A 16,458-nucleotide genomic window follows, 5' to 3' on the forward strand; every position below is an offset into this window, starting at 1 on the left:
AGATAGGATTTAGAATGATTAAAGAAATAGATGGCATACACCGACTCTCCTCACAAATGTGTCTCCTCTCAATTTGGCCTTCACCTTTAGATAGACACATAATGGATCGCAGATTGTGTCCTGTTGCAAAATCTGGGAACACAGGCTTGGGATACCTGTATATCAACAGAAACCAGACTAGCAGGTGGTAAGCCTGGCATTGTCCTGTATTCTTAGGCTCTTTTTTTTTTTCTTTCTTTCTTTTGAGATGGAGTCTCCCTCTGTCGCCCAGGCTGGAGCCCAGCGGCTTGATCTCGGCTCACTCAAGCTCCGCCTCCCGGGTTCACGCCATTCTCCTGCCTCAGCCTCCCGAGTAGCTGGGACTACAGGCCCCCGCCACCACGCCCGGCTAGTTTTTTTTTTTGTTTGTTTTTGTTTTTGTTTTGTATTTTTGGTAGAGACTGGGTTTCACCGTGTGAGTCAGGATGGTCTCGACCTCCTGACCTCGTGATCCGCCAGCCTCGGCCTCCCAAAGTGCTGGGATTACAGGCGTGAGCCACCGCGCCAACTTAATCACTGGGACACCCACAGGCAAGGCCTGGCTTTTTCCACAAGAAATATTCTGGATGGAAGTAAACACATCAGTGAGCTTCAAGTTCTACATGATCACAATGACTTAAGCTTGAGAATTTTTAAAAAAGAGAGAAGGGAGTAGTAAATGACTAAATATAAAGCACCTAGTGCTGTATTTCGCAAATGGTAATCACTAAGCAGGTGTCTCAGCTCCTCGCTTCAGCAACCAGGTTTCCAGGACCGGAAGGAAGTCTTCTGCATTCAAAACTAGAGTCAAACTACTCCCCTCCACCACCCAGTTCTACTCCTGTGCTCGCGCTCCTCCTGCCTGGCAAACTCCATGGCCCGACAGATTCACTTCCATTCCACGGCCGGTCCAGGAACGTCAGTGGGCCGGCCACCCATGCCTGGAAAACGGCTGGCTGGGCCAGAGGGGCGAGGCCGGCTGCAGAGCCGGGCTGGTACAAGCCACTTCTTGGGAGCCGCGGTATGCGCAGCCTTGTGGGAGCTGTAGTTCCCGCAACTCCGAGTCTCCAGGCGAGGCGTCACTGCAGGACTCGTTTTCCCGTGCTCCTGTGCGCGGGTCCACTTGGGACGGGTCCCTGGGTAGGTGAGGTGGGTAGGAGCTTGCTTATAGAAAAGTGGAATCGAGTCTTACTTGTTAGTGGAGCCGCTGCCGCCAGGGAACTCAGAGCCGGTTCCTGTTCCTTCAAGAGTGCTGGAGGCCAAACTTGAAATACAAGTTTAAGCTTCCCCATCTGGCAAAAGATAAGGATCCGAACTCCCCCGGCCCGGTGTGCAGCAGGAGCGACCAACCCCGACCCGTGTTAAAACTCCCAGGGACTCTTCGCTGCCGCCACCTCCTGTTCTCTCCCCCCGTTCCCACTCGGGGTCTCCCTCAGGGCCGGGAGGCACAGCGGTCCCTGCTTGTTGAGGGGCTGGATGTACGCACCCGCAGGTTCCCGCGGACTTGGGGGCGCCCGCTGAGCCCCGGCGCCCGCAGAGGGCTTGTGTTTGCCTCCTGCAGCCTCAACCCGGAGGGCAGCGAGGGCCTACCACCATGATCACTGGTGTCTTCAGCATGCGCTTGTGGACCCCGGTGGGCGTCCTGACCTCGCTGGCGTACTGTCTACACCAGCGGCGGGTGGCCCTGGCCGAGCTGCAGGGGGCCGATGGCCAGCGTCCAGTCGACCGCAGCCTGCTGAAGTTGAAAATGGTGCAGGTCGTGTTTCGACACGGGGCGCGGAGTCCTCTCAAGCCGCTCCCGCTGGAGGAGCAGGTGAGAGGTCGGCCCGGGCCGGGGCTGGTGGGGCGAGGACCGTGTGCCAGGCCAGGCATCTCGCCGGAACACACATCTTCAGAGCTTTACTCGCGCGGAGCGGGGCTCGGGTTGGGTCCAGAAGAGGGGAAAACAGCAGTAGCCAGTTCCTCCCCCAGGCTCTTGAGCAAAGGACCTGCTGAGTGTAGGACAGACCCGGAACTTCTCGTTTTGCCCTGATGGCGCACCAAGCGCTTCTTAAGACGCATGGGAGTCGCCTGGGGATCCTGCTACGTTGCAGATTCTGATTCAGCAAGTGTGGAGTAGTGCCCCAGGTCAGCATTTCTATTAAGTGTCTGGGTGAACATGAGTACAAGGGTGCAGTGCACTTCCGTGTGACAATTTTGAAGGTGGTTTGTCAGAGCTGAAGGGACTTTAGTGACAGGAACCACTCTTAACTGAGATCACAGTGGATAAGGTCGTTGCCTTTGGAAACAAACTTTATAACAGTTTTTTCTCAGGGTTTGCTGGAGGCCATTTGACATCTCCTGAAGGTTTATTTTTTTATTTCTATTTTTGTAACAAGTGTTGTACTCTAGGGTTCTCTTTTTCTGTTTAAGGTTACTAAACGTATAGTGGAAGGGATTTGAGGTCGGAAAACATAAAAAATGGGCTAGTCTGTGGCTGTTAATGTCTTAAAAATCTGTCTGGTTTTGTCAGGATCATTATAACTAAAGCACGAATAGTTTTTAAAAAATGATTATCTTTCCTGATGTGACTTTTCACAGCAGAAAGGCCTAGTGAAGAGGAATAGGCAACCTGAAATCCCCAAACACCCAGGTATTACACCTGAGGAGTGATGTATTGTTGGTCTTCCAGGTTGGTGTTGGAGGAGGTCCAACAGATTGTCCAAAATTGATGTTAGGTATACTCTTCATAGTCACAGTTGCTTTCTAGAAACCTTCAGGATTGTGTCTTTACATTGTACAACTGGAAGCCCATTTTTCAAAATTGACCGCACATGAAATTAAACTTATAAAGCATTTTCCACATAAATAAATACATTTGGAAGGCACTTAATTCTATTACCAGGTTTCTGGTTAGCCTTACTCTGGCTGTACCACTTGCTCTCTGGTACTGGGATTTCTTCTTTCATTTTGATTCTTTGATTTTTTTTTCAGTCTCTTACTTTGCCTTTTTATATTAGATCACTAAATTTTCTTTATGATTTTGTATACAGCCCATCTCTGATGCTCCCCTTCCCCCGATTCTTCTCTATTCTTGGTATAGAAGGACTGGGGAATCATATGTAGGAATATATATTATATTTACCTAGAAGACAAAAAGTTATCAGTGGTAACGGAGAGTAAAACTTTGAATGTGCAGGCCTAGACCTAGTATGTACCATATATATACACCCTGAAGGCCCTAGGAAAAGATTTAGATTCTTTTAGGGCTTTATCCCTGAGGGAGAGTGGGTGTGTGATGGGTATCTTCTGCCTTTATGGTTGAAGAGTCCATTGTAGCTTAGGATACCAGCTTCATTCGTCTTCAATCTGTGTAGCCACAAAATAGCATCTGAATCCATGGCCTGACTTTGCAATTAGAGGAGGCATGTTACCTCTCCTCTCTGCTCATATTCTCCAGACTTTAGGCAGATACTTTAAACATCTTTGGTTATCTAGTATAAAGTCATGTGCATAAAAATCAGGGGTGAACCAACTCTCTTTCAGTTTAGGCTATGAACAAATATTAACCTCTTAAAACTTGTTTCTGGATAGTCTCTGTCAGGTGTTCATTTCACGATCCAGTTTGATAGAGGTTGTTGTTGGAATTTTTTATTTTATTTTTTTTCTGAGACAGAATCTTATTCTGTTGCAAGGCTGGAGTGCAGTGGTGCAATCTCGGCTCACTGTAATCTCCGCCTCCCGGGATCAAGCAATTCTCTTGCCTCAGCCTCCGGAGTAGCTGGGACTACAGGCGTGCGCCACCACACCTGGCTAATTTTTGTATTCTTAGTAGAGACGAGATTTCACCATGTTGGCCAGGATGGTCTTGATACCTTGCTCTCATGATCCGCCCGCTTCAAGCCTCCCAAAGCGCTGGAATTACAGGTGTGAGCCAGCACCCGGCCATTATTGGGATTTTTTAATCTTCATAGTCAGAAGGGACTGCCTGGCAAAAATTTTTTGTCTTTGGTACATGTTTCCTGATTTCTGACTGGTTTATAGATTAATGTATGTGACAAGTCACTTCAGTCATCTCACAAATTCTCATGCTACATGATTTAAAACTAGATGTTTTGGCTGGGTGTGGTAGCCCACGCCTGTAATCCCAGCACTTTGGGTACAGTCCCAGCTACTCGAGAGGCTGAGACAGGAGAATGGTGTGAACCCGGGAGGCGGAGCTTGCAGTGAGCCGTGATCGCGCCACTGCACTCCAGCCTGGGCAACAGAGGAAGACTCTGTCTCCAAAAAACAAACAAACAAAAAAAAAACACTAGATGTTTTGGCTGGGTGCGGTGGCTCACGCCTGTAATCCTAGCACTTTGGGAGGCTGAGGCAGGTGGATCACGAGGTCAGGAGTTCGAGATCAGCCTGGCCAAGAGGGTGAAACCTCCTCTCTACTAAAAATACAAAAATTAGCCTGGTGTGGTGGGGGGCGCCTGTAATCCCAGCTACTGGGGAGGCTGAGGCAGGAGAATTGCTTGAACCCAGGAGGCGGAGGTTGCAGTGAGCCACGATCGTGCCACTGCACTCTAGCCTGGGTGATAGAGCAAGATTCCATCTCAAAAACAAAAAACTAGATGTTTTATTGAGTTGTTTTCTTATGGCTTGAATGGCTGTTGGTTTAACCTGTTTTGCTAAAAGGTTGTGCTTTGGACATAAAAATATAGAACTTGATTGGCCTTTTTTTTTTTTTGTAATCATTAGAGTAGATCCAAATGCACTATCAAAAGAAAAGATTTGGCACTGCTTCCAGGCTTCCCTCAACTCCCCTGGGTGTCAAGATGGCCTCCACCCAAGGAGGTTCCTCAATTTTTATAAAATAAAGTCTAACCTACCCCAGCTTCACTGTTGATTAAGACATTTGGGTCCTTATTTATTTGACAATACAGATGAGCTGGGAAGCATGTCAGTATCTTTTGTTGCTTAGTACCTTTCCAAAGCTCAGCTAAAAGAAGTGGTATTCAAGAAGCATTACATGAGGGATGTGCTAGTCAGTCCACCCATTCTTCGGGATCGGTAGTTCTTAACCGTGGTGGAACATTGAAGTCAACTGGGAAGCTTTAAAAAATACACATGCCAGGGTCTCCTTCTGAAGGATTCTAATTTAATTGGTCCAGGGTATCCAGATAATGTAAAAGACTCTCTGGTGAAGCTTGAGAATTATCTGGACTGAAGAGCATTAAAAAAGTGGAGGCCTCCCTTTTTGGGGGGATAATCCAAATGTGATTATCCCAGGATGGGACTCAGGCATCAGTAACTTTTAAAAAATGTAATACCAGTGTACAGACAAGGTTTAATATGATTGCTTTATTTTAAAATCTACACCTGGAAGGTTTTTCTTTACTTTTATGTAGATTTCTTCTTTTATCTGGAATGTAGTATATCAATCCCAGTACAGAATTGCCTTCGCTGAAATGTGCTTTGGTAAGAGGCTATCATTCTATGTTGAGAGAACTAGGAGAAACAGTCCCACAGAACTCATTGCTGTGGCTGCTGAAAAGATGTTCACTATATTACTCTATCCTCTTTATGAGGACCCTTGGGAAGAATTTGTCTGTTAGCATTAGAAATGGTGTGCTTCTCCTGCACAATTGGTTTGCCTTTTTCTTTAGTCTAGCTGATCAAGTTTCTTTCTTTATGTAAAAGTCCGGAAGCTGGGTGCCAAGTCCGTTGCCCACCTATATTAAGTAAACAGATCTTCTTGTTGTACATATTTTAGTAACCGTGTTATTGCATCCATTTCTTTGTCCCTACATTTGTTTGCTTTTGTCTTTCTTGCCTACTTGGGATTGGTTGTCTTACTATATTTTAATTTTTGCTCTATCTACTTTATTACTCCTTGAAGTTGGGTATACATAAAATAAGTAAAGTTATCAAGTTAGTCTTTGCCACTAACTGGGAAACTTAAGAGCAGGAATGAGAATAAGAGTGTGTATGTGGAGTGGACACTATTATATGAAACTGATGTATCATCCATTCTTGAAAATCTGAAAACTTGTACTCTAGACTTGACATGACCTGGCCTCCAGTCTCCTAGGGGACACCAAGGGTCCTCTCTTGGTGAATGTGGCTAACAGGAGATTTCTTAGTGAGGCTGAATGGCCCTGTGGAGCTTTGTGTCACGCCCTGTGGTGGACACTGGAACTACAAGAATGGATAATTCAGTCTTGCCTTTAAAGGAGTTTTCAATGTGATAAAGGAGAGCGACAACAGACAACAATTAAGGGAATATGTTGGGAGCACTGGGAACACAAAGGAGGTGTCTCCAAATGTCCAAAACTGAAATCAGCTTTCCACCTGTTTTTCTGTCTCAGTCTTAGTTTTAGTCAAGGAATACCTCCATTACTAGGCTCAAAAATCAAAGTAGTTGTTTTTGTTGTTGTTCCTCTGTGTTTACCTACCAACACAGTCCCCAAATAAAGCTTTTATTTACTCACTTGCCAAGTCTAACTCACATGTCTTACATCTATCTCCTCTATTCCTACTGGCTTAGATGAGGACTTAGGCTCTCACGTGGGCTATTGCTAACATCTCAAAATAGGCTTTTCTGCATCTAGTCTTCCCATTCAATTGTGATATATGCTGCCAGGTTTCAGATTTATTCTGTGGAGCCCCTGGGCTAAGGTGATGTTGAGCAGCTGGGGCTGTAGGATCCTACTCCTACTTCAACTAGAGAAATTCCAGTTTTTGCCTTTATGTGTACAAATCTAAGTTTAACTTTACCTGGTGTTTTCTGATTTAAAAATTGGAAAACCATTCCCTGGTTGAGGCAAACCAAACCACTTCTTTGCCATACACATTCTTCACCATCTCTGCTTTGCTCAAGCTTTCTAGTTATTTTTGGAATTCTGAATGCCACCCTTTTTAAGTACAGGTATTTGCTTGTCTAAATACTATTCATTTAAAATGCTATTCCCTCAATGAAACTTCTCCTGAATCCCCAGCCAGAAGAGAAGGTCTGTCTTGCCTTTGAACTGCGATGACCTTCATATGGTTTCTTGCAGCACATATCAGCTTCTATTATGGTATTGCTGCCATTTACATTCACAGCTGGCCTTTTTTCTTTACTAACTTGAAAACCCAGGAAAGGCAGTGTCAAGTTTTCTCAAGATGGGTATCTTCCACAAAAGCTGGCAAATTGTTGGAGCTATTAATTGTACCTGTGTGTGAGGCCCTTTGCTGGGAAACAGAGGTCAGTAGATGACCCAGTCTCTGTTCTCAGGAAGCCAAGTCTACTGAACAGGACAGACCAATAAAGGAGCTCGTTTAATACACTTTGGTAAAGGCTACTAAAGAGAGCCACTGAAGCAACTGTGAAAGCATAAGGCCATGACCAAGGTTTCTGGGAACATTTAAGTTGAGTCTTATGGAATGAACAAAAGTCTTTCTAGATGAATGAGGAAAGAAAATTCCAGGCATAAGAAACATGATACTGAAAGGCCATGAAATATGAGAAAGGAAACAAAGTTGTGTGGCTAGAGAGTAAGTGTGTAGAATAGGGAAGAAGTGGTAAGGGGGCTACTAGAGAGGAGGTGGGGTCACATGAGTCATGAACCCTTGAAGGGTTTTTTATCCAGAGGGCTTAGAGTGTCAGAAAGAGGGAGCAGTGATTAACTGTGAAAGAAGGAAGAAGGCCTCTCTGTGAACATCTGGTCCTCTGATGTGTCAGAAGGAGGTTCAGGTGTTGGAGACCAGGTGCCAGTGGGACTGACACGTGCCTTTGGGAAGAATGGAGGGCTCCCTCTATGCAAAGAGAATCTGAGGCTCCCAGTGCCATTATCCTGGGATAGTTCTGGGAGGGATGAAGATAAATATGATGACATGTGTGACATAGTAGGTTTCTAAATGTTAGTTTTAAAACTAAACAAATTAGTAGGAAATTGAGTTAAATATTTTTTTTTTTTATTTTTTTATTTTTTTTGAGATGGAGTCTCACTCTGTCGCCCAGACTGGAGTGCAGTGGCCGGATCTCAGCTCACTGCAAGCTCCGCCTCCCGGGTTTACGCCATTCTCTTGCCTCAGCCTCCCGAGTAGCTGGGACTACAGGCGCCCGCCTCGTCGCCCGGCTAGTTTTTTGTATTTTTTTTTTTTTAGTAGAGACGGGGTTTCACCGTATTAGCCAGGATGGTCTTGATCTCCTGACCTCGTGATCCTCCCGTCTCGGCCTCCCAAAGTGCTGGGATTACAGGCTTGAGCCACCGCGCCCGGCCTATTTTTTTAATTATAAATGTTATAGGAATTCATATTTAGAAGATAACCATTGAAAGCTGGAGTGGTCAGTGATCGGGAAGTAAGATTTGAGCTATCCTTAAACATTGAAAACAAGGTGATGGACAGATAGGAACAGGAGTCCCTCCAAGCAAGAGAAGCAAGCTGGAAGGCATCTTTGCAGAAGCAGTGGGCAACCTTTGGGTTGGAGGGGAGGAGAGAAGCAGTGAAGCTGAGTACAGGGGCTGGGCAAAGGGGTAGAAGTCCTTTTTTAAAATTTATTTTTTTAAGAGATGAGGTCTTGCTATGTTGCCTAGGCTGATCTTGAACTCCTGGTCTCAAGTGATCCTCCCACCTCAGCCTCCCAAAGTGCTAGGATTACAGGTATGAGCCACTGCACCCAGCCATGATGTAGAAGTCCTTGACGGACAGATGTTTACCTCTGAGACATTAGGAAAAAGCTACTGATATGATGAAAGTGGCTTAGCAAGATTAATTAGGTGATTTTGAAATATACAATGCATTATTATTTATTGTAGTCACCATCCTGTACAATCGATGACTAAAGCTTATTCTTCCTGTCTAACTGACATTTTGTACCCATTGATAAAAATCTCTCCTTTCCCCATTCACTGCACGCACCCCCCCCCCCCCAGCCTCTGATAACCACCATTCTGCTGTCTAATTCTGTGAGTTTGACTGTTTTAGATTCTACACATACAAGCATATCGTGAAGATATTGCAGATTCAGGTCTAGACCACCATAATAAAGCAAATATCTCAATAAAAGTGAGTCCCACAATTTTTTTTTTGTTTCCCAGTGCATATAAAAGTTATATTTACACTGTTCTGTATCCTGTTATGCAATAGCATGTCTAAAAATGTACATACCTTAATTTAAAAATGCTTTATTGTTAAAAAGTGCTAGTGATCACCTGAGCTTTCAGTGAGCCATGATCTTTTTGCCAGTGGAAGGTCTTGCCTTGAGTTGATGGCTGCTGACTGATCAGGGTAGTAGTTGCTAAAGGTTGGGGTGGCTGTGACAATTTTTAAAAATAAGGCAACAGTGAAGTTTGCCACATTGATAGACTCTTCCTTTCATGAAAGATTTCTCTGTAGCTTGTGACACAGTTTAATAGCATTTTACCCACAGTAGAACATATTTTGAAATTGGAGTCAATCTTCCCAAAGTCTGCCACTGCTTTGTCGATTAAGTTTCTGTAATAAATCCATTGTAGTAATTTCAACAGTGTTCACACCATCTTCACCAGGACTAGATTCCCTCTCCAGGAACCACTTCTTTGAAGTAACTTCTCATGCATTCAAGTTTTATCATGAGATTGCAGCAATTCGGTCAAAACTTAAGGTTCCACATCTAATTCTAGTTCTCTTGCTATTTCCATCACATCTGTATTTACTTCTTCCATGGAAGGCTTGAATCTTCAAAGTCATCCATAAGGGTTGGAATCAAATCTTCCAAATTTCTCTTAATGTTGCTATTCTGACCTCCTCCTCATAAATGTTCTTAATGGCATCTAGAATGGTGAATTCTTTCCATAAGGTTTTCAATTTACTTTGCCCAGATTCATCAGAGGAATCACCATCTAGGGCAACAATAGCCTTACAAAATGTATTTCTTAAATAATAAAGACTTGAAAGTCAAAATTACTCCTGTGGGCCATGGGCTGCAGAAAGGACGTTGTGTTAGCAGACACAAAAACAACATTAATTTTGTACATCTGCATTAGAGCCTTTGGGTGACTAGGTGCATTGTCAATGAGCAGTAATATTTGGAAAGGAATCCATTTTTTCTTTTGAGCAGTAGGTCTCAACAGTGGGCTTAAAATATTAAGTAAACCATGCTGTAAACAGATGTGCTGCCATACAGGCTTTGTTGTTCCATTTATACAGCACAGTCAGAGTACAGTTAGCATAATTCTTAAGGGCTGTAGGATTTGCAGAGTAGTAAATGAGCCTTGGCTTCAACTTAAGGAAACCAGCTGCATTAATCTCTAATGAGAGTCAGCCTGTCCTTTGAAGCTTTGAAGCCAGGCATTGACTTTTTCTCTTTAGCTGTGGAAGTCCTAGCTGGGATCTTCTTCCTATGTAGGCTGTTTCTTCTGCATTTAATATCTCCATGTTATCAATAAGGTTGTTTCACTTTCTTATTGTTTGTGTGTTCACCAGAGTAGTACTTCTAATTTCCTCTAAGAACTTTTCCTTTGCATTCGTAACTTGGTTGTTTGGTGCAAGAGGCATAGGCTTTGGCTTATCTTAGCTTTCTACATGCCTTCCTCACTAAGCTTAATCATTTCTAGCTTTTGATTTAAAGTGAGAAACTTGTAACTTTTCCTTTCACTTGAATACTTAGAGGCCATTGTAGGGTTAGTAACTGGACTAATTGTAATATTGTTGTGTCTCAGGAAATAAGGAGGCTCGAGGAGAGGGAGAGAGATGGAGGAAAAGCCAGTCAGCAGAGCACTCAGAAAACACATAACATTTATTGATTAAGTTTGCCATCTTACATGGGTGTGGTTTATGGCACTCCCAAATAGTTAAAATAGTAGCATCAAAGATCACGGAGTTTAGGATCAGCCTGGGCAACATGGCCAGATCCCAATTCAAAACAAAAAATAAATCACAAATCATAGATCACCTTGACAGACTTAATAATAATGAAAAAGTTTGAAATATTATGAGAATTACCAAATTTTACACAGAGACACGAATGAGCACGTGCTGTTGGAAAAATGGCACTGATAGACTTGCTCAATGCAGAGTTACTCCAAACCTTCAATTTGTGAAAAATGCAGTATCTGTAAGGAGCAATAAAATGATGTATGCCTATGTTACTAAAAGGTTGACTTTACATATTTTCACCACGTAAAAATGAAAGCATGTGAACTGATGAATTTTGTTTACATTAGTTAATCATATCAAATGTAAATGTATATCAAAACATCACATTATACTCCATAAATATATACAATATACAATTATTTGTCAATTAAAATATAAAATATTTAAATGCAATAAAAAATATTTTTCCCAAAAAGATTAATTAGTTGGCTATGGATGGATGGATTGTGCAGGTAAAAGGGAGGAGTTTGTCACAGGCTTTTGTCTGTAGTAATAAGGTTTACATTGTACAATAAGATAATGGAAGGACCATTGGGGAGGACTTTTCTTCTAGGCAGTGATCAACAGGGCTTGGTGTGGGGATGGTGGATCCACAGAGAGGCAAAGGTATGAGGTTTGGGGCCTAGGAGAACTGTGGTAACATTGAGAGGGACATAGTAGATTGGGAAGGGGAACTGGTCTATGGGGTTAGACTTGTTTTTAAAATTGAAGTCATCACATCTGACTCAATGAGTGTCAGAGTTTTATGGACAGTTGGAGCTATGAGACCTGTGGCCACTAGTGATGTTTTGAAATCATTACAGCACAGTTGGGGCAGGAGCCAGATTGCAAGGAATAACGGAAGATCATGAAAAAGCAACATCTTCCTAGATGGCAGCTGCTTGTTTCACAAATTGCATGAAAGAAGGAGAAAAATGTAGTAGTTACAAGGGACATTAAGTAGAATCCTTAAGCTGGGATACGGCGTAGAAACCTCCAGATTAATTCCTTATAAATTCTTACACACATATGGACACTGATATCATGTTTCTTTCATCCATCTCTTCATTCATTCACTATGTATCCGCATGCCAGGCATTCTGGTCACTTTTCCCCTTTACTTCAGTGTGGGCTAAGTGCCAGAGCAGCCCCTTAGCAGTCATTACTAGTGTAGCAATAACAGGACTTAGGCTAAGGACACCTGGAATAATAAATCACCGTCTTTTCTTCCCTTAATTTCAGCTAACATTTCTTTCCTTCCATCCCATGGGAAGGTTGCAGGCCTAGTTTCAGTGATTCCAGCCATGTGTTCTGAGTACTTTGAGATGTTAATGCAGTACATTTCAAGAACCATTTTTAAACAATGTTTTTTTGTGTGTTTTGTTTTGTTTTTGTTTGTTTGTTTGTTTTTTGTGGTACTAACAGGTAGAGTGGAACCCGCAGCTATTAGAGGTCCCACCCCAAACTCAGTTTGATTACACAGTCACCAGTCTAACTGGTGGTCCAAAACCATATTCTCCTTATGACTCTCAATACCGTGAGACCACCCTGAAGGTGAGTAATGCTTCCTTGCTCTGGGGAGTCTCACTGCAAAGGTTGGGTGGTTCTCTCTGGGCTGAGTTCAGCAGGCTGTCAGGTGTTTTCATTCTTCTTTCTCTTTCTTCCCTACTTTAGGGGGGCATGTTTGCTGGGCAGCTGACCAAGGTGGGCATGCAGCAGATGTTTGCCTTGGGAGAGAGACTGAGGAAGAACTATGTGGAAGACATTCCCTTTCTTTCACCAACCTTCAACCCAGAGGAGGTCTTGTGAGTCACTTGAAAAGGGATGTTGCACTTAATTTAAGGTATTGAGCATGAGGATACCTGTCCTGACTCCCAAAGATGGTTCCCACTCTCACCCAAGGTAGTTGGGGGGACAATTTGTCATGCTGCATACCCTTATGTCACAGGATCTGGTGAACAGGTGGTTCCTGGAGGTCACATTCATTGGACTTTGAGTCTCTTGAGGGCAGACATCCCACAGAGAAGTAAAGCTTTCTTCCTAGTTCCATAGCTCTCCTTATGTACTCTTTGAAGACCCCTGGAGCCTCTGTGGAATAAAATAAGAGTGTATATAATTAAATATTCCTTTTATGACTGTCACTGTCTTCTCATTTTTTTCAGTATTCGTTCCACTAACATTTTTCGGAATCTGGAGTCCACCCGTTGTTTGCTGGCTGGGCTTTTCCAGTGTCAGAAAGAAGGTTCGTATTTGGGATCCCAGTCAGTCCCTGTCCCTGGGGTTCTTGCTTCTCGCTTCCAAAGCCCCTATCTCTTTCTTGGTGCCTGTTCCCTTGATTTTTTTTCTCCTGCATGTGTGACTTCCAGTGTGTACCTAGTCCGGTGGGTCCTTCCCTGTCTGGCCTTATGGTGCCCCTGCCAGCCTGACCTCCACAGTAGCAGCAGTGTAGCAGCTGCTCTGATCTGCCTCTGGCTCCTGGCTTCTCCCCTCAAGCTTCTACACAAGCTGCACAAGGCAGTCTTAACCATGTTTTGTGAACAATCAAGGGGACTTTTTGTTTAGGTGAGACATTGCTGGAAAGGAAGGACACTGGGCCCCAACACTGCTGCTACTGCCCTAATCTTGGTAATAATCCGTAGCGTGAACAGTGTTCTGTCTAGCCTTTCCTAGTTGAGAAAGTTTGGGTTTTGATATATTCAGCCCCTGAATGGTTGCAGTCAGTGGTTCCTAACCTTGTCATCCCCAAGGACTGCGTTAATTATTTTCCCTTGTGGATCCCATGTGTTGAGAGCCATTGGCCATCACATGAAGCTTCATTTTGTCATTTGCAATTGACTCAAATTTACATTTAATCACTGGTCTGAGTTTCAGATTATCATGACCTCACTAAACAGGTGCCACAAAACAAAGGTTCTTGTTACTTTGTTTAGCTTTTTGGCAGTATCTCAAATAGAAACAAAATTTCCATCACACTTTTTAAGAAATATGTAAAATAATAGAACCTTCAGGAAAGAGGAGTCTGGTCTTACTCCCAACTGGGTTGGATACTGCTGCTAGTTCTGGCTGTAGTTGGCTGCTGCACACAAACAGTACGTGTCTAGGTAACATAAAGCAGTTTGGGCTGCCCCTTACTTCTTAGGAGGCCTTGAGTTTAAGAATGACCCACAGCACCTGATCTTCTGAAAGCTCTCAATTGCTCAGCTTCTAAAAGGCAAAGATCTTCTTAGAAACATCAGAAGTGGTACTGAGAAGGAAAGATGTTTCTCGGTGGCAACATTTTCTTTAGGCAGGTCCCAGACTGGGAATGTCCCAGGTTTCCAGCAGGGAAGGAAATCACTAGCCTCAGGTGCAGGTGTCTGGGTAGCAGCTCCCTGCGCTGGACCCACAGGTGTTGGGACTCCAGTTTGACTTCTTTCCTAGCTACTTCCATGCCTTTCCTATATGAAGGGACTTGAATAAAGAATCCCAGAAGGGACCGGGTGCGGTGGCTCACGCTTGTAATCCCAGCACTTTGGGAGGCTAAGGCGGGTAGATCATAAGGTCAGGAGTTCAAGACCAGCCTGGCCAAGATGGTGAAACCCCCATCTGTACTAAAAATACAAAAATTAGCCAGGCACGGTGGTGGGCACCTGTAATCCCAGCTATTCAGGAGGCTGAGGCAGGAGAATTGCTTGAACCTGGGAGATGGAGGTTGCAGTGAGCCAAGATCAAACCACTGCACTCCAGCCTGGGTGACAGAGCAAGACTCCATCTCAGAAAAAAAAAAAAAAAAGAGAATCCCAGAAGGTGGCCCTGTTGATGGAAATGCTGCAACTTTGGGATATTGCTTTAGGAGTAAAATCCTAGAAAAATCCCAGAGGTTACATGTAAGCTACAGAGAATCAGGCTATGGGGAAAGCTGGAGATTGTTGGTCTGCCCACTTGGCCAGTCATTTGCTCAGTGTACATTTGTCTACTCAAGTGTGCCTTATTTATCATAAACTGTGGGTCCAAAATCCAGACAGCATTATCAGACCCCAGATGGAAATATTAGAGGTTTATAATTTTATTAGTGTTATATAAGTTTAAGTCATAGTTATTCTAACACATAAAGGACCTAGTACAGTCATTCCACGGTATCCAAAAGGGATTGGTTCCAGGACAACCCTCTTCCCTGGCAGATACCAAAATTTACAAATGCTCAAGTCCCTTTTATAAAATGGCATAGCTTTGCACATAACCTATGCCCATCCTCCCATGTACTTCATATCATCTCTAGATTACTTATAATACCCAATACAACACAAATGCTATGTATTATCCTGTACTGTTTTCTAATTTGTTATTTTTATTATGTTATTTTGGATTGTTCTTTTTTTCTCAAATATTGTTAATCCATGGTCGATTGAATCCATGGATGTGGAACCCAAGGATGTGGAGGACCAATTGTGTGCAACAAACTTTGTTCTAAGAACTTTGCATATATTAACTTGTTTAATTCTTGTAATAACCCTATGAGGTAGGTGTCATTATCCCCTTTTACAGATAAGAGAACCAAGACACAGAGAGGCTCAATGACTTGCCCAGGGACACAAAACTGGTAAATGGTGGAATTAGGATTCAAACTCTGGCAGTCTTGGTTCAGAATCCTACTTTTTCCTTTTATGCTCAACTGTTTCTTTGAGGACATGTATATCTGGAGGTGGCATCAGATCATTTGGTTTGTCCTTTTCACAACACATCTTGCAGAACCCCAGAATTCTTCAGAGGGGTCTCAGGAAGTACAGAAAAGGAGGGGATGGGACATACAAGTGGACTATGCTTTGGATCTCCACCTTGCAGCCATCAGCACCTCTTCTTTTATTATTATGCTTTACATAATAGTTGGAGGTTGGAGGAGGTTCTGTGGCTGATATAGTCCTACCCCTTTAATGTACAGATGAACCCCAGAGAACGGTAGTGACTTCCCAAGGTGACTCTGCTGGTTAGTTGTGGACTGAAGACTAAACTCATGACTTTCAGTGTGGTTTCTTCTTCTGTTCAGACCAATGATGTGTGTGTGGATTCTGATATTCTAGTAAAGTTATAGGCTACTTTTAAAGCCCTTGGTTCTGACTATCAATAAGTTGGGAATAAATACCCCTTTGGGACTTTGATTCAGCTGATCACTCTGTAGACTGACCTCAGTGAATCCCAAATTGCTGCTGGGGAGCTACTTCTTTTGCCATCAGGCTTGAGTGGTGTGGAAAAAGAACCTACCACACAGAGATGGCACTTTCCATCTCTGGCACAGAGCAAAGCCTGGGAGGGTGTTAGAACACCTTCTTTGAGCATTGACAGGAGGGGACAATGGTACTGAGGAGCTCTGAACAGCAGTGAGCTGCCATGAGATATAAGAAACATTGTTTGTAGTTTCTTTGGTTAGATCTTTGGCTAGACCAGCCATTCATCTAAAAGCCTGGCTTTTTATTTTGGGCAAGGCTATGGGGTCTCTGAGAGGATCTGTGGCCTTGCGTTCACTTTTCTCAGTTTGTTATGTGATAAGTCACCATAGTGGCCTATAGGATCAGGCTTTGGGAAGCAAGAAAGTAACTTAGTTCTGATAACGCTATT

General features: G+C 43.5%; 1 protein-coding gene across 6 annotated transcripts in view; it reads left to right on the forward strand.

Annotated features, from left to right (window-relative positions):
* Window positions 1-852: 852 nt before the first annotated feature.
* The window catches only part of ACP6 (acid phosphatase 6, lysophosphatidic), a 43,816-nt gene continuing 28,210 nt past the window's right edge, over window positions 853-16,458 (forward strand). For 2 of the 6 annotated variants that reach the window (XM_033197908.1, XM_033197907.1), the window contains exons 1-5: window positions 854-1,831; window positions 12,292-12,420; window positions 12,541-12,671; window positions 13,029-13,108; window positions 15,391-15,432. In XM_033197908.1, coding sequence (XP_033053799.1) covers window positions 1,613-1,831; window positions 12,292-12,420; window positions 12,541-12,671; window positions 13,029-13,108; window positions 15,391-15,432 — 601 coding nt within the window. In that variant the 5' untranslated portion in view covers window positions 854-1,612. Of the gene's footprint in view, window positions 1,832-12,291; window positions 12,421-12,540; window positions 12,672-13,028; window positions 13,109-15,390; window positions 15,433-16,458 lie in introns of all 6 variants that reach the window. The other 4 variants (XM_033197906.1, XM_033197903.1, XM_033197904.1 and 1 more) reach the window with 4 other exon arrangements.

This window comes from Trachypithecus francoisi, unplaced genomic scaffold (genome assembly GCF_009764315.1).
Source record: "Trachypithecus francoisi isolate TF-2019V2 unplaced genomic scaffold, Tfra_2.0 Lachesis_group5, whole genome shotgun sequence".
NCBI lineage: Eukaryota > Metazoa > Chordata > Mammalia > Primates > Cercopithecidae > Trachypithecus > Trachypithecus francoisi.